At 45.2% G+C, this 22,841-nt stretch overlaps 1 protein-coding gene across 1 annotated transcript in view; it reads left to right on the top strand.

The window, feature by feature from the left end:
- ELK1 (ETS transcription factor ELK1) overlaps nucleotides 1-22,841 on the top strand; it is a 171,177-nt gene that overhangs the window by 133,506 nt on the left and 14,830 nt on the right. The window contains exon 5 of the mRNA XM_078664780.1: nucleotides 8,640-8,741. Coding sequence (XP_078520906.1) covers nucleotides 8,640-8,741 — 102 coding nt within the window. The remainder of the gene's footprint in view (nucleotides 1-8,639; nucleotides 8,742-22,841) is intronic.

Below are 22,841 nucleotides of genomic sequence, written 5' to 3'. Positions count from 1 at the left end.
TGAAGCTAACATCTTGGCGGCGTTTGACACACAGCTCAAGTCAGTGCTCACTGTAGATGCAAGTGCTACTGGATTGGGTGCTGTTTTCTCCCAGATTCATGGAAAAAAGGAAATGACGGTGGCGTTTGCGTCACGCACTTTGACACAGTTAGACAGAATTGTTCTGTGATTCAACGGGAAGCTCTTGCTGCTGCATTGGGAACTGAATATTTTGGGGTATATTTGTGGAGCACACGTTTTATATTGAAAACTGATCACGAACCGTTAATGAAGATTTTGTCTCTTGGAGGGGCGGGAAAAGGTTCTACCAGGTTAGCAAGATTACCCGCAAGATTACAAGAATACATGTATACAGTTGAATTTATTCAGAGTTGGCGCAATGTACAAGCAGACTATCTAGAATGTCAATAGATTGGAAAAATATTGATGATGCTACCATAAGGGAAGATGAAATGGAAGCCACAGTGGCTTTAGTGCCAGATGCTGTGCATTATGGGGCAGGAACATTCACTTTGCAGGAGTGGGAGGAAGAGATGGAAAAAGATACAGTTTTGATGGAAGTCCTGAAGATGATTCTTAAGGAGGTGACAAGGGAGAGTGTAATTCCGAACTCACTGTGTATGGTCAGAAGGTCATCATGAGGGGTGATCGGTTCGTAACTCCTCAAGGTTTAAAGACAAGGCTGATCATGTTGTCTCATGAAGGTCATTTGGGGCAAAACTTAACTAAGAGAAGAATGAATAGAGAATGTTAGTGGCCTAGATTAGATGAACAGATCAATGTGTCGGTTGAAAAATGTGTGGAGTGCAAAGAGAGTGAGAAAAGTTTGAGAGTAGGATGCAAATTTTCTGAAAGAATATTGAGGATTCATGTAAACTGTGGCACCCGGTCTGTTTGGATTTTATAGGCCTTATGGAGTTCCAAGTGGAAGATCATGAGATTCATGAAAGATGTTACCACTAGGACAACCGTTAAGGTCTTAGGGAATATTGTTGCTGAGGAAGGGGTACCAGTTGTGTTTGTTATGGATAATGGCACACAGCTAACATCTTCTGAGATGATTGCTTTCCTCACTTATTGGGGAATTAGGCATTCTCGCACTTCTCGTAGACTGGTTAAAGGAACCATTTGATGGCCTTGGCCAGTCACTGTGATGTCAGTGGCATGGTCTCAGTGAAGGCGTGGGCATATCGCAAGGCCACTCACAGTGTCAGAGGTTGATAGATTGAGCGAGATCTGGTGACAGGGGTATATGTGAGAGGAATTGGAGGTCCTTTACAAAAATTGAGAGTGGTGATTGGATTAAGATCAAGTCAGTATGTGTTAAGAGTGGTCTTTCTAAATTCAAAGGTTCTTTCAGGGTGGAGAGAGTTGGCATATGTTTTATAGTAGCGGAAGGTAGTGAAAGGTGGAATTTGAGAAATGTTGCGTTATATCAAATAGGAGTAGAGTGTACAAGGAAATAGGATGGCAAAAAAAGAGGATGGATGTTCAGGTATTATGCTTATGAGTGACGTTAAAATGAGCAATAGTTGGACAGAAAATGGTAATGCTCCTAATGTCAGCCGAAAAAGTAAGGTTCGCAAGACACCTTCTTATCTTGAGGAATATGTAAGATGATTCTTGCATTGCCTTGCAAGTTGAAGTACAGTTTTTATTGTTTTTTTCTTCTTTTTTTTAACTTTATTTATCCATATGTGTGTCTCTATTTTATTTATAATTTCAAAAAGGGGGTGGTGATGGACAGAGTATCTGAGTTAATCAGAACACTCCTACCCAGTCAACAGATCAGGGCTTGATCCATCACCGTTTTTTATCTCACTGCACCATCCCAGTTCAGAACCTGGCTATATGCAAATTAGTCTGTCCCTGGCCCAGTGCATCATGGGAACAGGGCAGACCAAACTACCAAGCCAATTCTTCACTGGAAAGGAAACAAGCTTCCGGGGACCGGTTTCTGGCATTACAGCCGTCTTCGGGTATGCTCAGATGTGAGGCCCTTGCTCACTGCACCATCAGGATTCAAGCAAGCCGGGCCGAAGACGGCTGTAATGCCAGAAACCGGTCCCCGGAAGCTTGTTTCCTTTCCAGTAAAGAATTGGCTTGGTAGTTTGGTCTGCCCTGTTCCCATGATGCACTGGGCCAGGGACAGACTAATTTGCATGTAGCCAGGTTCTGAACTGGGATGGTGCAGTGAGCTAAAAAACGGTGATGGATCAAGCCCTGATCTGTTGACTGGGTAGGAGTGTTCTGATTAACTCAGATACTCTGTCCATCACCACCCCCTTTTTGAAAATATTTTGGCCACCATAAGTGTGGAAGGGTATGCTCAGATGTGAGTCCCTTGCTCACTGCACCATCAGGATTCAAGCAAGCCGGGCCGAAGACGGCTGTAATGACAGAAAACGGTCCCCGGAAGCTTGTTTCCTTTCCAGTAAAGAATTGGCTTGATAGTTTGGTCTGCCCTGTTCCCATGATGCACTGGGCCAGGGACAGAATAATTTGCATGTAGCCAGGTTCTGAACTGGGATGGTGCAGTGAGCTAAAAAACGGTGATGGATCAAGCCCTGATCTGTTGACTGGGTAGGAGTGTTCTGATTAACTCAGATACTCTGTCCATCACCACCCCCTTTTTGAAAATATTTTGGCCACCATAAGTGTGGAAGGGTATGCTCAGATGTGAGTCCCTTGCTCACTGCACCATCAGGATTCAAGCAAGCCGGGCCGAAGACGGCTGTAATGCCAGAAACCAGTCCCCGGAAGCTTGTTTCCTTTCCAGTAAAGAATTGGCTTGGTAGTTTGGTCTGCCCTGTTCCCATGATGCACTGGGCCAGGGACAGACTAATTTGCATGTAGCCAGGTTCTGAACTGGGATGGTGCAGTGAGCTAAAAAACGGTGATGGATCAAGCCCTGATCTGTTGACTGGGGATCACTGAAAGAATATCGACGGACAGAATATCGACCATCAAAAATATCGTTGAGAAAATATCGACAGTCAAAATATCGAGTTTCTATCTACAAACAGGTAAGTACAAAAATATCGACTTAAAAATATCGTTTACAAAAATATAGTTGTAAAAAATATCGTATTTACTAAAAACAGTGTTTAATTAAATTAATATTAATAATTAATTACTAAAATATACTTAAAATTACTTAAATTAACTTATAATAATTAAATGATTAATGAAAGTTAAATAAATATTTTTTATTTCATATTTATTAAACATATATATATAGTAATAAAATATAATAAAATAATACCCAAAAACTGAAAACTGACCCTGAACCCTAAAAATACCCCTTTACCCAAAAACTGAAAACTGACCCTGAACCCTAAAAATACCCCTTTACCCAAAAACTGAAAACTGACCCTGAACCCTAAAAATACCCCTTTACCCAAAAACTGAAAACTGACCCTGAACCCTAAAAATACCCCTTTGCCCAAAAACTGAAAACTGACCCTGAACCCTAAAAATACCCCTTTGCCCAAAAACTGAAAACTGACCCTGAACCCTAAAAATACCCCTTTACCCAAAAACCCAAAACTGACCCTGAACCCTAAAAATACCCCTTTACCCAAAAACCCAAAACTGACCCTGAACCCTAAAAATAAAAACGATATTACTTCACTTACCTTAAAAACGATATTACTTCACTTACCTTAAAAACGATATTTTGGCTGTCTATATTCTGTCCTGTCGATATTTTCTCCAAACGATATTTTGGAGTCGATATTATGTCCAAACGATATTTTGGAGTCGATATTATGTCTGTGCACCGTTGACTGGGTAGGAGTGTTCTGATTAACTCAGATACTCTGTCCATCACCACCCCCTTTTTGAAAATATTTTGGCCACCATAAGTGTGGAAGGGTATGCTCAGATGTGAGTCCCTTGCTCACTGCACCATCAGGATTCAAGCAAGCCGGGCCGAAGACGGCTGTAATGCCAGAAACCGGTCCCCGGAAGCTTGTTTCCTTTCCAGTAAAGAATTGGCTTGGTAGTTTGGTCTGCCCTGTTCCCATGATGCACTGGTCCAGGGACAGACTAATTTGCATGTAGCCAGGTTCTGAACTGGGATGGTGCAGTGAGCTAAAAAACGGTGATGGATCAAGCCCTGATCTGTTGACTGGGTAGGAGTGTTCTGATTAACTCAGATACTCTGTCCATCACCACCCCCTTTTTGAAAATATTTTGGCCACCATAAGTGTGGAAGGGTATGCTCAGATGTGAGTCCCTTGCTCACTGCACCATCAGGATTCAAGCAAGCCGGGCCGAAGACGGCTGTAATGCCAGAAACCGGTCCCCGGAAGCTTGTTTCCTTTCCAGTAAAGAATTGGCTTGGTAGTTTAGTCTGCCCTGTTCCCATGATGCACTGGGCCAGGGACAGACTAATTTGCATGTAGCCAGGTTCTGAACTGGGATGGTGCAGTGAGCTAAAAAACGGTGATGGATCAAGCCCTGATCTGTTGACTGGGTAGGAGTGTTCTGATTAACTCAGATACTCTGTCCATCACCACCCTCTTTTTGAAAATATTTTGGCCACCATAAGTGTGGAAGGGTATGCTCAGATGTGAGTCCCTTGCTCACTGCACCATTAGGATTCAAGCAAGCCGGGCCGAAGACGGCTGTAATGCCAGAAACCGGTCCCCGGAAGCTTGTTTCCTTTCCAGTAAAGAATTGGCTTGGTAGTTTGGTCTGCCCTGTTCCCATGATGCACTGGGCCAGGGACAGACTAATTTGCATGTAGCCAGGTTCTGAACTGGGATGTTGCAGTGAGCTAAAAAACGGTGATGGATCAAGCCCTGATCTGTTGACTGGGTAGGAGTGTTCTGATTAACTCAGATACTCTGTCCATCACCACCCCCTTTTTGAAAATATTTTGGCCACCATAAGTGTGGAAGGGTATGCTCAGATGTGAGTCCCTTGCTCACTGCACCATCAGGATTCAAGCAAGCCGGGCCGAAGACGGCTGTAATTCCAGAAACCGGTCCCCGGAAGCTTGTTTCCTTTCCAGTAAAGAATTGGCTTGGTAGTTTGGTCTGCCCTGTCCCATGATGCACTGGGCCAGGGACAGACTAATTTGCATGTAGCCAGGTTCTGAACTGGGATGGTGCAGTGAGCTAAAAAACAGTGATGGATCAAGCCCTGATCTGTTGACTGGGTAGGAGTGTTCTGATTAACTCAGATACTCTGTCCATCACCACCCCCTTTTTGAAAATATTTTGGCCACCATAAGTGTGGAAGGGTATGCTCAGATGTGAGTCCCTTGCTCACTGCACCATCAGGATTCAAGCAAGCCGGGCCGAAGACGGCTGTAATGCCAGAAACCGGTCCCCGGAAGCTTGTTTCCTTTCCAGTAAAGAATTGGCTTGGTAGTTTGGTCTGCCCTGTTCCCATGATGCACTGGGCCAGGGACAGACTAATTTGCATGTAGCCAGGTTCTGAACTGGGATGGTGCAGTGAGCTAAAAAACGGTGATGGATCAAGCCCTGATCTGTTGACTGGGTAGGAGTGTTCTGATTAACTCAGATACTCTGTCCATCACCACCCCCTTTTTGAAAATCTATTTTATTTATGGCAATGTTACCATTGGGTGAAGGGGAGGAGATGTGTTATGACGTGCAATCCTATATTCTAGAGCGTCAGCTGTTCCATTAGAGTCAGTTTGTTCCTGGCTCCCAAGGAGTATTGACGCCAGATTGTGTGTTACAATAAATCTTATTTGAACCTCGCATTTGTTGTCAGTGAGCAGTGTAACTTCTTCACAACACTCTTCATGGTAGCTGCAATGTGGACAGCAGTGATGTCAGGCCACTAGGTCAGGGTTTGTTACTCAGCCGTGATGTGAAGTTTAGTTGTGACTGTGATGCGTCCGGTTGAGGGTCGCAGTTGCCTATATGAAGGGGAGTTTGTTGCAGAGGATTTCAGAACTTGTTGCAAAGGTCTTGTGAGGGGGTGATGTTACTGGAGGCGGCAGGAGGCACGCTGAAATCTTTGATGATGGCGAAGTTTCCTTTTTGCCATTAGAGCTTTCGTCAATGAGATCTGCAAGAATTGTTTGCTAGTTGTTTTGTATTTGCTGGTGGTAGAGTTGTAGGGCTGCTTTGAAGATAGCTTTATCCTTGGTGTTTTGGCTTGTCCTCCATTAGCGCTCCACTTGCTTGCAGTGGTGTTTGGTTAGCCTGAGTTCCTCTCTGCTAGCTGGCCTGTGGTCAGGCTCTTGCTGTTGGGTTGCACTTGAGGGGAGCCAGGAAGTTAGCACATGCTTTGATCCAGCTGTTGAGGTTCTTGATGGCTTTTAGCAAGTTGCTGGTGTGCTCAGGATGGCGCACAGAGAGGGTGGAAGCCCACTCCTCTTCTGTGATGCTTTTCCAGTTGTGGTGGGGGCTTTCCAGTGGTGGTAGGTCTTGGGTGGCGTGGGATGGGCATAACAGAACTGACTGCGTCAGCATGGGTGGGAGCTGAGGGCATGGTCTGTCCAGGTCATAGTTGCTGGCCTGTTGACTTTGCTGTTGCCGACTGATGAGTAAATGTCGGTCCAATAGGCGTCCGACTGTGTGGGTGGGTTCGGTAATAGGATAGTTGAGAACAGGGTTTCTGACGTTTTATAGAAGGGCAGTCGAGTTTGAGTCAATGTGGTCTTCTAGGTCAAATGCACAAAGTGTACAATATGTTATTTATTAATTTGCATATACTTTTCTGTTCCAGTCTAATAATCCTCTCATAGGTCAGAGCAGGCATGCTCAGACACAACAGGTAATATCTGTGTCTCAGATTTAGGAGTATATTATGATTTGATGCTTTCTTTCTTTTTGAATACAATTTCAATTTCTCAAGAGGTAAAAGTAACGAGCAACTTTCTTATTTGGGGTTCTATTTTGAGTCTGCATTGTGTTTCAAGCAGTGCAAGAGAATTGAGTTCACCTTAGATGATGGGTGGCAATAAGCAACTCATTTAATTAGCTGCACGTTCCGTGTCAATGGAGAAGAACCATACCACCATTGATTATTCTTGTAGCCTACATGCCACAATACAGCACTTTTGGATGAACACTCTTATCTCTCGTTAGACTTCATTTTATGATGTTTCTGATTGAAAAGGCATAGTGTAAGCTTGTATATCTCAAGGTAGTAGTACATGATGCTGCTATGGAACATAGGACAGGCAAGTCCCTTAGATGCCTCATCGGTTGTATTTTTCTCATTCTATCCTCAAATTGATGCATAGTCAAAATCTTTGATAATTCAGAGGCGTAGACTTAAATCGGATTATCTCGTTAAACAGACATTTCTCTAAATGGCCCATTTTTAAAAACATTTTAGCAACATGTTTGCTTTTATCTAATTATTGCACAATTATTATTGCAACAAACATTTTACAAATAGCATTTCAGTGTTGTTTGGTAGAAAACGTGGATGGAAAGAGAAACAAGGAGCTGGCTCTAAATGGGTACCTTCATAAAAATGCGTGGATTGTTGGATACAATTTTTATAAAACCTTAATGAAATAATCAAGAAAGATTTCACCTAATGTTCTCATCCCTGTAGTGTCTGATTTTCACTTTTCTCCACCAGTCCCATACCCCATAAATGTCTCCAAATCCTCTTGAGGACCACATAAATCCAAATCGTTTTATTTAGTGGTGGGTGGGTTTCTTCTTCCCCTTCTATCACTTGCTGCCCCGATTTGTCCCTCCCGGTTCCCTCTTTTCTTCCTGGTTAGTATACCATGTACATCAATAAATGAGTGGTTTTAACAATCAACTTTGAGTGATTCAAAAGCAGGGGTGGGTGATGTCCCAATTTCCTCACAACTTCTTGGTCTCCGTACATCATACATTATTATGTTAGATGTTTTGGGGTACCAAACAAGTTGTTGTATTGAAGCAATCCCATTTAAATCACTTACCAAATGATGTATTTTGAGTACGATTCATTTTGTGAATGTCATTTTGAAGCATAGCCCATTTTAGCCGGTTAATGTCAGACAGCTGAACCTTAACGCTTGGTGTATTGGCTGTGGATGTGGATACTTTATTGATTGGGGCCTATGTTCAATAAGCTGCTCCCTTTAAGTCCGCATGTGATTTGTACTTGTGGAGGGACTGAGCGTGCTGGCTGAAACGCTGTGTAGATCTTCCTGGGCTTTGGGTTGCTGTGCCCCTTTGTCTAGCCCCAGGACTGGGATGTCTTTCAAGCAATGGTGAGTGGCAGCTTCTTCTCAGTCCCAAGAGAGGACAGGACTATGCTGGAGCCTTTAAACCCTTATTATATATATTCTATTTAAAGTGCTGGGCTATAAGAATAATTGAAGCCCTTATTGTACCACCTGAAGAGGAACTGATTGTGCTTGAAAACTGAACTCATCCGGTTCTCTCTACATGGGAAGGGCAGCAGTGCTGGGGTGATTAACAGTGCTGCAGACCACCACACTGCATTCTCTCAGGCAGCTTGTATTATTCTCTGTAAGAGGAGTGACCATGCATGAGACTTCTAATATATTCGCAGTAGGGAGCAATGGGGTTTTGTACTGACTGTGCTGAAATCAGTGTTTGCCCCGCTTACCCCCTATCTTTGCAATGTTCCATTCTTATCCATACAGAGCATTAACATCTAACCTGAATTTGTTTCAGACTCCTGTGTTGCTGACCCCGAGCTCGTTGCCCCCCAGCATCCATTTCTGGAGTACTCTGAGCCCCATCGCTCCACGGAGTCCGGCCAAGCTCTCTTTCCAGGTAAGCCTCTATTTCTGTTCAGACTCTTGATCTAGAATGGTTAAAAGAAGGGTACGGAAGAGGGTGCAAGATTCCTTCACTGTAGTGTGCTCAGACTATGTCACAGTCCTGGAACGGGAAACACAGTTTACAACGCTGTTAAAACAACGCAATGCTATTACAACGCGGTTGTTAGAACGACCGCGTTGTTGCTACCAATAACTTTACATCGCAAATCATTACAATGACTTGCTGTAGGGGGCGCTAAGGTATTGGATATGAAATCCAACACCTTCCCTGCTGTTGCACAAACTGGAGTAGGAATAATAAATAATACTATTCCTAAGTCCAGCGCGCCCCCTACAGCAAGCCGATGTAATGACATGTGATGTAAAGGTATTGCGTACTAACAATGCGGTTGTTGTAACGACCGTGTTTTAAAAGTGCGCGATGTAATAGCATGCGTTGTAACATGCTATATTCTACTGGAACTCCTCTTCTCATTGTACTAACTTGCCCACACTTCCATGACCTAAAAATATTTGTGTGCTTACTGGTGGCTTATTTGCAGTCTTCTGTGGTGGTTAAGGTCCCGGAAAAGAGGACTGCTACCAAAGCAATTCTGAACCTTTTCTGAGGCAACGATACACTGTTCAGCAGCTGAGAGTCAAGTTTCAGACCTAACTGTGATTCTGAGACCTCTTGTGTAGTCCTGTATTCTCTAAGCTGTTGTCGACCAGGGAAATCCTGACGAAACAGTACCCCTGCCTTTCAGTCCCCCGCACAGCCGCTGCTTGTTAGGTTTCGGCCTAGCGATACACTGCGCAGCAGTGTTTGTGCAGCCGAAATTTAATGATTTGCAGTATGGGGGCTTAAACCCGCCCCTCTTCTCCATTGGCTGGCTTCCTAAACGGAGGCCAGCCATTGGAGCAGAGGGGCTTTACTCCATTTCAGCCCCGTCCTTTTCTTCTAGATCATCCCATACCGTTTTCACAGGTGAAGAAAGTCGTGTTTGCGTTGAAGTTGCCTATGGGGTTATTTTGGTAGTTTTTTGGTATTTACTGTGTGAATGTGGCTGAAGACTAATTCCAATCTGGCACTGGTAGCTTTTTATCATTCCACAGGCAACGTGCTATTCACTGCTCATATTGTAACATATGTAGCATTTGCTACTGACAAGTGTTCGGTTGAAGATTGACCTGCAGTCTACCTCCTCGACACTGACGATCGGTAAGGGTCATTGATGAGGAAGTCATAGACTGTGATTGGCTGCCTTTGGTCATTGCTGAAGGCACCAATGGGCTCAATTCAACTAGACATGTGCAAGGATTCTATAGACTGCTAAAGTCGTCAAAAATCTTCACAGTCAGGAGAAGCAGCAATCTTTTGTAGCACACCCTGCTGCCTGCACCTGCCTCTCCTTACGAGCAGTATTGTCTGCTGGCCAGGAAGAGTTTGCGGGCCTCCTCTGGAGGCCCGTTGACATTCTAGAAGCAGCCCACTCTGCCCCGCTCACATTACCAGATCCCCCTTGATCCCATCCGCACTTCAATTTTTGGTGACTTTGGGAGTCTATACAATCCTTCCACAGATGTCGCTGAATTGAACCCATTGGTGCCTTCAGCATTGTTTCATTAGTGCCCATCCTCTATTCTTCTCAGGTTCATGTATGCTTAGTGTCCTGATGATGATCCTATCTCTCGAAAGGACTGAAACTTTGCCGACTAGTTTTACAAACCCAATTTGTTTGTACATAAGAATAAAATGGGCTGTGTTGTTCTTACTTGATAAACCTTCTTTTTTTTGTGAAACTTTTTATTAATTTTATAACATGAACACAAACAACTTGCAAGGAACAAAGAAAAAGAGAGACAGCAATAAAACAACGTTGCAGTACATGATGTGTGAGCGGGAAAGTCAACCAATAAGCGTTCGTTCCATCGAAAAAGAGTCTCACAGGGGGGGGGGCTGAAGGAACAAAATGTAATCAATACACAGTAGTAAGTGGAGGAACCCTGGGTTTACGGGGACGGTGGTGCAACATCTGGGTCAGGGAGAGGGGGGGTACATATATCGCCACGGTAAGTGTTCCACTGAGTCCATATCTTCCCCCATTTGCGGGGGGTACCCCGAGAAATATATACAGTCTTTTCCCTGAACATGCACCAGTCCATGTTTTGTTTCCATTTCCGAAGCCCGGGTGGTCCCTGAGCGCCCCACAGTTGCGCAATGTCTCTTTTGGCGATCATATTGCCCAAGGTCACCCATCGAAGCTGCGGTACGGAGTAATCGTTCGGTTCCCATACATTCAGCAAGCATCTCCTAGCCTCCGGCACCGATCGCACCCCCGTAACCTCACTCATCACCTCGTGCACACGGGTCCAGAATCGCACTATCTCGGGGCACTCCCAGATGATATGTAAAAAGGTGCCCAGGAGACCGCATCCACGCCGACACAAACCATCCACAGAGAAACCCATGTGTACCAAACGAGGACCAGTCACATACACTCTATGCAGGATTTTGAGTTGCACAAATCTAAGACGTGCCTGGATGGCCACCTCTTTAGGGGAGGAGATCGCCGCCTGCCAGTCCTCATCGTCCAGCTCCAGCCCATCACCAATCCAGAGCTCTCTAAGGCGAAACAGGAGATCAGACCTGGAGTTGATCAATTTTTTATAAATAAGCGAAATCGTACTATCAGGAACATGACCGTCCAGTACCCTGTCCTCAAGCGGGGACGACTCCGGAATCTCCACACCCGAAGGGAAAACCGAGAGCACCGCGTGGCGGACCTGCGCATAGCGAAAAAATTCGCGATCGCTCAGAGCATACTCGGTTTTCAATTCCTCAAACGTCTTCATTCTCCCCTTAGTCCAGACATCATCAATCCTGCTAATACCGATCAAGTCCCACCTATCAAACCCCTTCAACTGCCAGAGTGAGCCAAGTCTATCAGACGCGTACAGTGGGGTGGCACGAGTCAATTTATCAGACCACCCAAGCGCCATAGAAGCATGTCTCCACACCTGGATAGCCGTCCTAGTGGGGCCCGTCACGTTTCGAGGGGTAAGCTTCGAGTAAAGGGCTCTATTATAGTCACCCCCCGATAACAACCATTTGTCCATCGCGAAGGCCGGATTCGGCAAAGGGCCATACATGCAATGAGTTATTGCCCCCAATTGAGACGCCCAATAGTAGCGACGGATATCAGGCAAAGCAATTCCACCGTCGTACCACGGGAGCGACAGTGTAGCGATGGCGATCCGGGGCTTACCCCCCCACACCAGTCGTCTCTGTAAACTCTCAACCTCACGGAAATATTTAGCCGGGACAACGTCAAGTGTGTTTTGCAATGCGTAGAGGAAGCGGGGCAGTGACATCATCTTAAACAATGCCGCTCTACCTAGGGGAGAGAGAGGAAGTTTCCCCCAGGCGACAACATCTGCCCGAAGGCGCTGAAGAGGGGGCAACAAGTTACGGTCAAACCGCAGTTCAGGTTTCAGGGTGATAAAAATGCCTAAGTATTTAAATCCATCTCTCACAATCGCGATAGGACAGCCACTCGGCAGAGGGGGGCGTCTCCCGACAGGACATATACACAGGACTTCGACCAATTGATGACAAGACCCGAGTTTTTGCGAAAGGACGTTAAAACACCGAACAATACAATGAGGGATTTATGGGGAGATGTAAGATACAGCAGGATATCATCAGCGTAGAGAGATACACGGTCCTCAAACTCCGAATTCCATCTAATGCCCTTCAGGGACGGCTCCCACCTCAACCAGGCCGCCAGCGGTTCCAAGGCGAGAGCAAACAACAAGGGGGACAGGGGACAGCCCTGTCGCGTCCCCCTGCCCAGTGCAAAGGGTGCAGAGACCCGACCTTTGACCACCACCTGAGCCATGGGACCGGCGTAAAGCAATTTGACCCACCGAACGAACTCCGGACCGAAACCAAACTTGGCAAGAACCGCCCACAAATACGGCCATTCTATTGTATCAAACGCCATCGTAGCGTCCAATGATGCCAAGATGGCGGGCTCACGTAGCGTCTCGGCCCGTGCTATAAAGCCGGATTGATCAGGGTGAACCAGGTCTCCAATGACAGTCGCCAAACGTGTCGCCAGCAGCCTGGCCAAGATTTTAGGCTCCGCATTAATCAACGAAATGGGTCTAAAAGAGGCACAGCGATCCCGAGGTTTACCATCTTTATGGATGACGACAATAGTGGCCAGTCTCTGGTCAGGTGGGAGAATACCCACCTCCAAAGACTCAAGAAACATAGAGCGCAGATGTGGAGCCAGCGAGTCCGGGCGTAGTGTATATAGCTCAATGGGGAGTCCGTTAGGGCCCGAAGCCTTGCCGGATCGACCGAACGGACAGCAGCGGCAATCTCGTCCACAGTAGGCGGCGCATCCAGAGCTTCCCTATCAATGTCAGGCAATCGGGGAAGTGCAATATCACGCAATAACAGGTGGGAGTCCTGCTCAGAGCGATCAGACACCTGGGAATACACCTCGCGGAAATAATCGGCAAAACATGTAACAATATCAGCAGGGTCCGTACAACACTCTCCATTCTCCGCAACAATCACAGGGACGACACGACTTGCATTCTCCCTCTTATCCAGCCAAGCAAGCAATTTACCAGCCTTATCACCCACATCATACAGGCGGCCCTGCTGTTCCCTTCCCATTTCCTTAGCAGCTTCAGTGACCAGAGCCCTGTATTCATGTTGTTTCAACTCCAGTAGATGTAACCCCTCAGCGGTGACCCCAGATTCCAAGCACCCCTCCAGGGCCGTGCCCTCCCCCTCAAGGCGAACCATCTCAGCACGGTTGGCCAACTTCACGCTACCAATCAACGAGAGGGCCTGGCCATGAATGACAGTCTTGTAAGCTTCCCAAAGTACACCAGGGGAGGAAACAGAGCCCACATTTTCCGCAAAATAACAATCGTGTGTTTTAACCAGCTCAGCCCTGACCCTGGGGTCCTTCAAATACCAGGGGTTAATCGGAGCCACTCGGCCCGCTGAGCCCTGCCGTGCATCAACCACCAGCCAAGCGGAGAGTGGTCCGAGATACCCCTTGCCAGATGTTTAACTTCCCGTATGAGGGATGCATGGGCCGAGGGCAGTAATATATGATTCAACCTCGAGAGAATACCATGAGCACCAGAATGATAGGTATATTGCAACTGCCCCGGGTGAAGCAACCGCCAGCAATCAGTGAGTACCAACGTCTCCAGGAAGTCACTCAACCAAGTCTGGGCCTTCGGCAGTTCCCTGGGAGGGTGACGGTCACACATCCCCGAGATCACCGCATTAAAATCACCCCCAACCAAAAGCAGACCCTCGGGGAGACCCAGGATAAGCCCACTCAGATCAGCGAACGTGGTGGCTTGGATGCCCGGGGGCACGTAGACGGAAATCAGGATAAGAACCTTCCCCTCCCATCGCCCCACAATGGCAGCGTATCGTCCCTTATCATCCAGTATGACATCATCAATAGCCAAGGGGAGGGAGGTCCGAACCAGAATGCCCGCCCCCCTAGAGCCCGAAGTGAAACCCGAGTGCGCCACAAGGCGATAACCACGCCTATTCAGAGCGTAGCACTTGTTGCCGAGCAAATGAGTCTCCTGCAGTAAGACAACATCTGGAGTCAAACGTTTCAGCAATTGCAGTACCACCCTCCTCTTGATCCCATCCCCCAACCCATTCACGTTCCAACACAATAGCCGAAGTCCCCTACCCCCCATCCCCAAATTCAGCCCCTCCCCCGCCCCACACCCGAAGCAACAGCAAAAAACAGGAGTGTGCCTTTCCTTCGCCTTGCAAGTAACAATAAAATTCGAACCAACAACCCAATCCCCCCAACAATGTCAAAACAACTATACCCCCCACCCCGCACCCCTGCTGAAGACCATAGAGCCCCATAAACTTGCAGTGTGCCTGTCGCCCAACCACCCAACTAATCTACGAAAAGAAAACCCAGGAGGAGAAAGGACCCGTTCACCCCCCACCCACCCCCAAAAAGACTATTACTTGCAAACATTAATGACACAGCATAGCACAGTTCAAAGCCAACATGAAGGGCACGGGGTCAAAGTCGACATCTACTCCTGCTCCGTCAGGCCACCGTCCGCCCGATCCGACCTGCCAGAGTCCTCAAAAGGTTCTTGATCCGTAGGCAACGAGTCAAGCCAGTCACTCACGACCCCAGGATGGTCGAAGAAAAAAGTACGATCCCTATGAACCACCCGCAAACGGGCCGGGAAGAGTATGGCATACTTCATAGACCTTCCCCGGGGTCTCTTCTTGACCCCTTGAAACCCCAGCCTCTGTTTCTGGACCTGTTGTGTGAAGTCCGGATAGAAGCTAACAGTAGAGTTCTCAAAGGCAATGGGACCAGACTGCCTCGAAGCCTGCAGGATAGCGTCTCTGTCCCGGAAATGAAAGATCCTCGCAATGATGGGGCGAGGGTTAGCACCCGATTTAGGTGTACCGCCGGGGATCCTATGTGCACGCTCGACAGCGAAAAACTTGCTGAGGCCCTTGGGCGCTAAGTGATTCAGCACCAGGTCTTCCACCAATAAATCCGTCGAGACAGCAGTCGATGATTCCGGGACCCCAATCAGGCGGATGTTATTGCGCCTGGCACGGCTTTCATAGTCCTCTAGGCGCCCAGAGAAATAGTCATTGGCTTTCCTCAGATTCCCGACTTCAGCTTGTAAGTCAGAGACGTCGGTGACCAGACTAGTGGTCTTAAGATCCAGGGACTTGACCTTTTCGTTCGTCTTCGCCAAATCCGCCCTGATCAGATTGACATCAATCGACACAGTGTCCAGTTTGAGGGACAAGGCCTCATATTGTTGCCCCAGTGAAGCCTTCATACCGGTGATGGCGCCCATGAGATCCCGCAACGAGGGCTCTTCCTCAATCGATGAGTCCTCCGGCACTGTCGTCGAGGGTTTAGATACTGCTCCCGGCGATCCTTTAGCAAGAGTGTACCGGTCCATAATGTTCGTTTGCAAAGCACTCCCTCGAACGCCCGGTTTAGGCCCACGCTTACCACTCTCTGGCTTGGTGGCCATCTTGGATCCCGGACCCGCACGGGTCACCTGTTGTCGGGTAAAAATGGTGACTGCGGTGTCAAATGAGGACCAAAAGGGCGAAGGTAGTGCCAGTCTCAGAACCAAAAGCCAGACAAATCTGTAGCAGGAGCGGATAAACCAGAAGTGTAGGCACGTCCGGCCGTCTGCGCAGCTGACAAAGTCAGGTTGGTCTCCGGACAGGAATCGAAACCAAAAGCGGTCGCCGGCCCACGCAAGTCTGGTAGTCCGTTGTTGTTCACTTACTGGACGGCAGGCCAGACAAGATAGCTCGGGGCGTCACCACGGAGCAGGCCAGAAAACTGCGACAGTCTGTAGCTCTGGACCCCGAAGTCCAAAAAAGTTTTTTGAAACAGATAAATGATCAGTAGAACTATGCCAATAAACACCCGTCGTCCGAACCAGGATAAAGTACAGGATAGTCGATGGAGGTGGCGAGGGTCCGGGAGCCCTGTGCTCACGCGACCATCTTGGGTGCGCGCGAAGCTCCTCCCTTGATAAACCTTCTTGATCATGTATTGTCACACGTGTGTATCACTTGTATAAGGCACGAGCACATTTCTCACCACACACTCACTGCGCTGTCACATTGTTTTTAATGTTTTGTATATGCAAATGAATAAATTGCTCATTTGATGTATTTGTATATTGATTGTGGTATTTATGGTCCTAGTACCACTGTTCTTAATGCATAAGCTTAGCGAAGGTCCCAGACGACGCTCGGCTTTCCTTGTTATCTATAACCCAGGGGGGAAGTAGGCACGAGATGAGGCATTGAGTAAGAATAAACAAATGAGAATGACAAAGCCAACCAATTGTTAACAACGGATGGGCTTTAAACTTACTGTAAGATCTGGTAACCTGACAGTAGGTATTTTTCTGTCTGATAGCATCGACCGACAAAGTATTCTTTAAAAAAAAAAAAGATCTTCTTATTAAATGAAAAAAAGAGAAACTGGTTAGTGCAGCACACTACAACACAGTCATAAATTGGTAGAAATCAAATAAGCATCAGTACACCTCCCCACCCGCCGCTTCCCGGCCCCCTAACCTGCATGCCAGCAATGCAGTTTATGAATGAAGCACAGTTGCACTCTCTGGAATAAGGGAGGTGCAAGGACCCTTTCTAGTGTCATTCCACTTGTCCCAGATTTTTGTCTCACTTTTTAGGTCAATCTCTGCTTTCATAAAGCACTTTTTCGGCCATCAAGGACCAGTCCATGTCCCGTTTCCAGTCTCTCAGGCATGACGCTGTCTCTGCCCGCTCAGACGTGCAATATTGCGCCTGGCTATTGCCAGAACCAGTGTCATCCAGGTTAGTTCTATATGGTTCCGATTATTTAGTCCCAAATGCTGAGCAAGCACCACTCGGCGAAGAGTGGCATCTCACTGCCACACAGGCTAATTATGCAATTCACAACAGATTCAATCAATTATTCAATCAGGGGTTGGTAAAGCGCAACTACTCACCCGCGAGGGTCTCAAGGCGCTGGGAAGGTACAGATTCCCAAAACCTTGCACAGCGGGGCAATCCCACCTTACATGATAGATGTTCCCCCGCTATCTACGACAAAGGATTCTTGCTCGTTAATATAATGTGAAAACATAATTTCCAAGCTCTAATACTCCGTTCATAGGTACATTTATCTGTCCAAAACAAAACCTACAATAGATGTCAATTGTTTGCAGCTTTAAAATGAATGAGACGTGCTCAGCTGCGGCCCGTGCAGGTAAGAGCGGTGGGGCCGGGTTGAGGGGGGGATTCGACATAAGACCACAAGGGAAAATTAAATAAATAATTATTTTTCCCTCGTGGTCGTATGTCAAAATTAGCCCCCCTCCCTCCCCCACCTGGCCCCACTGCTCTTACATGCACGGGCAGCAGCTGGTAGTGCTTCTTTGAAAAAACATTTCGATTGTTGCCATGGGCTGTTTAACCGCATCGCTGCGGCGGCTATTCCGCCGCAGCGCTAAGGGGGCGGGGCGGCCGCATGCTGGTGACGGAACCGCTCCGTCATCAGCCGCTGTTGGGCTTTGCTCATGACGGAGCGGTCCCGTCATGGCCCCGCCCGCTCAATAGAACGCCCAGCGCAGGCGCAGAATCCGCGCCGCGCAGGCGCGGCGGCCGGGCCATGACGGAATTGCTCCGTCATCAGCACAGCGCCACCGCAGCTGATAACGGAGCGGGTCCGTCATCAGCATCGAAAGGGTTAATCTCATGCAAGTCAAGGGAGCAAATTATTTCCCAACTTCTGGTGGTGTAACTTCTTCAACCACGGTGCACGGTAATGATTAAACAGAGCACATCATCAGTAGCAGCATGTACTGTCACAACCTATATCTCTTCTTTTTGCTTATTCTGGAGCTGTGCCCTCTAGAAACCGAAGGGAGAGTCCTAAGCCCTGACCAGCATTAGACAGGCACCTGTCAGGATCATTTCCCTGGAGAGTTAAAATTCTTGAAGGGTTGTACACCATGCTGCTCAAAGACAATTAGTGTAATGGCCTGCTCCTGATAATGGAGCTAGAAGAGTTAGGAAACTATTTGGATTTTATTTTTTTAGGCTGTCCTGATTGGGAAACTTGTTCTGCCTGGACAGAGTATCCAACTAGACAGAGCTCTCTCTTTATTGTATCACAATTCCAGAACCCCCACAGCCTAGATATACCTGGTGGCTTTGAAGTGCCCGGGCTGCTCCAAGTTAGACACTGTGAGCTACATGTGAGCGAGCGTCCATGTATGTGAGCTGCAGCAGCACCTCAAAGGCAACATTTCCAGATGTCTGAGCCACCTAATAATACCCCAAAAGTTTACAGTCGGCTTGAAACCAAAGAATCCAAGTTCCTAGTTGGCTTAACTCTAACAGAATGTACTAAATACACCAGGATGCTTTCTGCAAGGTGTGCTGACCCCGACTACGGGTACTTCTGGGGGTACTGATGAAACTTAACTTGATTAGTAATCTAGAAATAACAACATGGGACAGGAAGGCTAGGAGAACTTGTTGACACCGTCCCAGGGTCACCAGAGAGAATGGATCACAGGCCAACCATAAACCTCTGTGCTCAGTCCATGTTGGTTACCTAATTATAATAGTTTGATTGGTTTGCAACATTTTACAGTCCTCTCATGCCTCGTTATGGTCTAAGAGGAGAACGCCTGACACCGCGCTGCTGACTGCAGCTCACTGTGCTGCTGTGTCTCTTGCAGCCCTTCGATCAGTACATTCCAACTTCATGTCTTTGTAGGACAAGGGTGCTAAATTACCTGCTGCTTCTGGGTGTAGAGACAGGTTGGATGGGCTGTTTGGACTGTTGTGTAATAGTCACCTCTCTCTGATAAGTGCACTCCAGAGTCACAGAAGATTCCCTTCTGGACCCACCCCAGCATCCTTAATAAATAGTCCTCTGCTCCTGGACAGAGATATTGTGTGTGGTAGTCTAATCTCACAGCACATTCTTCAGTGTGTTGTCATGGTCTCCTCTCAGCTGATCGTAGCAGTGCACAATAGGGCTTGGAGTTCGGCTTAATGTTAGGGTATCTGATATACACACAGGAGTGGCCTGTACGCGCTCTCCAGCCGGACCCAGTACCAGCTTCCAACGTACAGCTGTTGAGCTCATGGTGATGCTGAGAATCCCTGCATCAGACTCTCAAAGTAAATTTTTGGGAGATAAAAAAATCACTGCTAATTTATTTGCTGCAAAGGTATGCAGACAAAATATCGAACTTTTAATATCGACATACACTAATATCGAACTTTTAATATCGAAGGGACAAAATATAGAAGGTAAGTAATATCGATATATTTAATATCGATATTAGTAATATCGAAGTTTAAAATATCGATGTAAGTAATATCGATGTTAATAATTTCGATGTTACTAATATCGATTTTTAAAATATTTTTGTGTATATTATTATGTATTTATTATGTTTTTAATGTAATTTTATGTAATTTAATTACATTTTGTATTTTAGTACTGTAGCGGGTTGTGGGAATAGGGTGGGAAGTAATTTAATTATGTTAAATTAATAATTAGTAGGAATTATAAATGAATATTTATTAATTGGTAAATATTTTTAATTAATTGGTAATTAATTTTGATTAATTGATTATGTTCTGTAGCGGGTTGTGTGTTTATAGGGGAATAGGGTGGGAAGTAATTTAATTATGTTAAACAAATTATTAATTAGTAGCAATTAAAAAATAATAATTATTAATTGGTAATTATTTTTAATTAATTGGTAATTAATTGATTAATTGATAATTATGTTCTGTAGCGGGTTGTGGGTTTATAGGGGAATAGGGAAGTAATTTAATTATGTTAAATTAATTATTAATTAGTAGCAATTAAAAATGAATAATTGCGCATCATATTTTTTATAATTATGTATTGGTATTTGTAAATGGTTTATATCTATTTAATAGTTAATATTTTTATTTTAAAATAAAACATTTATTTATAAGTATGTTATTTTTACTCCTACGCTATCCAACATTTTCCCTACTGTTGCACTCTCTGGAGTGGGAATAGTAATTTTTACCCCTACGCTATCCAACACTTTCCCTACTGTTGCGCTCTTTGGAGTTTGAATAGTAATTATTACCCCTACGCTATCCAACACTTTCCCTACTGGTGCACTCTCTGGAGTGGGAATAGTAATTTATACCCCTACGCTATCCAACACTTTCCCTACTGTTGCACTCTCAGGAGTGGGAATAGTAATGTATAACCCTACGCTATCCAACACTTTCCCTACTGTTGCACTCTCTGGAGTGTGAATAGTAATTTATACCCTTACGCTATCCAACACTTTCCCTACTGTTGCACTCTCTGGAGTTGGAATAGTAATTGTTACCCTTACGCTATCCAACACTTTCCCTACTGTTGCACTCTCTGGAGTTGGAATAGTAATTTTAACCCTTACGCTATCCAACACTTTCCCTACTGTTGCACTCTCTGGAGTGGGAATAGTAATTTTTACCCCTACGCTATCCAAAATGTAATTAATTTTTTTTATTAGTTTTACATTGTTATTAATTGTTATTTATATTATTATTTTATGTATATAAATTTATTAGTAATTTATTATATTTTCATTTATTTATAATTTATTAAAATAATTATTTTACAGTTACTATTAATTAAGTATATACTATGTATTATATTTTTATTATTATTTTTTTATTACATTATTTATAAATTTTAAATATTATAAAATATTTTTAACTATGTTATATTTATAAGTATTATTTTGTTAATATTATATTTTTTTAATAAAAAAAACCCCGATATTTTCTAAAAACCGATATTTTTAACATCGATATATTTTTTTCGATATTTTTGTACTTACCTTGTTAGAGATAGGATCCCGATATTATTGTCCTCGATATTTTTGTTGCGATATTTTGGTACCTCGATATTTTTGTAGTCGATATTTTGTCATAGATTCGCTGCAAAATCACCTGAAAACAAAATCTTCATTGTTTACAAAATTAGTGCAGTGGATGATGTGTAAATTGTATCAATTGATTGAAAATCTGCCTTTACTACATTGGATAAGTGTGTAGACCCTTACCCCTTTCAGTTGAGAGCTGGGCTGGAGCACCTACTGTGTGTTTGCCTGTTGGGTACTCGTTGGGCAGAAAGGTTGTGCCTCCTGCTGGGACATGGGAGAAAGAGTGGCAGGGAGCTAGGTAAGGTTAATCTTGCAAATACTGCAGGGCAGTAGTGGAAAAAGAGTAGCTTAGCCATAGCTGATTGATACATTCTCCAAGGCAGAGTTGTGAAAATTTAAATTGGGAAACTTGGAATATTGTCTTTTAGTATTGTTGACAATTTTAAGCAGGTTATAACTATGGTTGTGACCAAGGAATTATTAGGTACATTTCTGTCTGAATTTACAAATGGTGAATTTGCTGGGCCAAATGTAATGTAGATGACCTATGTATAATACATCACTTAAAATCACACCACATTTTCAGCATTGTTTCATCTTGGTCGAGCGCAGCATAGAAATTGGATAGCCTCACCCTACTTGCGGACACTAATATTGTGGATTACGTCTTGTTTTCAAGGGCATGGGTACACACGCTGGCACTCTTTCAAGCTCGAGTTCCTGATATGGCTTCACCCAGGCTGCTGCCACTTTTGACTCAGACATTGCCATTATCTCTGGTATTGTCCATGACTCTGGTTCAACCTCTGGACGTGGTAGTGGTTAATACTTTTTTGTTAGAATTGGTCGGTGATCCTTGTGGGTTGATGTGATCTACTCAACCATCTTCCCCATCGGATACAAGATTATTCCGATCCTGGCAGAACTGAGCAGACGAGGAACAAAACTTGGCTAGAGTTCCAGAGTGATTCATGCCATGATATGGTCGGTCCTAGGGTTTTAGGGTGCCCTTACTCATCGAGAAGACATAACTCAACTAGTGTTCTCTTTCCGTGCCAGTGAAAAGTGCTGAAGGAGGCTCTCTAGATCTGGCCGAAACTTTCCTTGATCCATTCTTGTTGTCAGGAATAGACACAATGTGATATTTAGGGTGCCAACAAAAGAGCCAATTTGTGTTAACACCCATCCTTTCTTCTCTTGTATGCAGTGAACTGCAGCACTAAATATACATTTATAAAGGAGAAGTCCCATTTCCCTTGGCTCTAACAAGGGGAACATCCTTTACAATGCAACTTTTACAACGAAGTGCCTTTACGACGCAACCATTACAATGCAACTTTTACAACGACTTGCGCTGGGGGGCGCTGCTCTAGGATAGGGAATAGTTTCCAACACCTTTTCTACTATCCACGGGGACTGGAGTTGGAATAGTAAATGATACTAATAACTATCCAGCGCCCCCCAACGCAAGTCGTTGTAACGACTTGCGTTGTAAAACTTGCGTCGTAAAGGCATGCGTTGTAATAGCATGCGTTGTAACGTCATACATCCCTCTAACCCTACATCAGAGTTCTTGATAAGTCTTGCACAATAAAATGAAGCT

Source organism: Lissotriton helveticus, chromosome 10 (genome assembly GCF_964261635.1).
Source record: "Lissotriton helveticus chromosome 10, aLisHel1.1, whole genome shotgun sequence".
Lineage (NCBI taxonomy): Eukaryota > Metazoa > Chordata > Amphibia > Caudata > Salamandridae > Lissotriton > Lissotriton helveticus.
The sequence above is the reverse complement of the archived record's forward strand: the minus strand, read 5'-3'. Positions and strand labels throughout refer to the sequence as shown.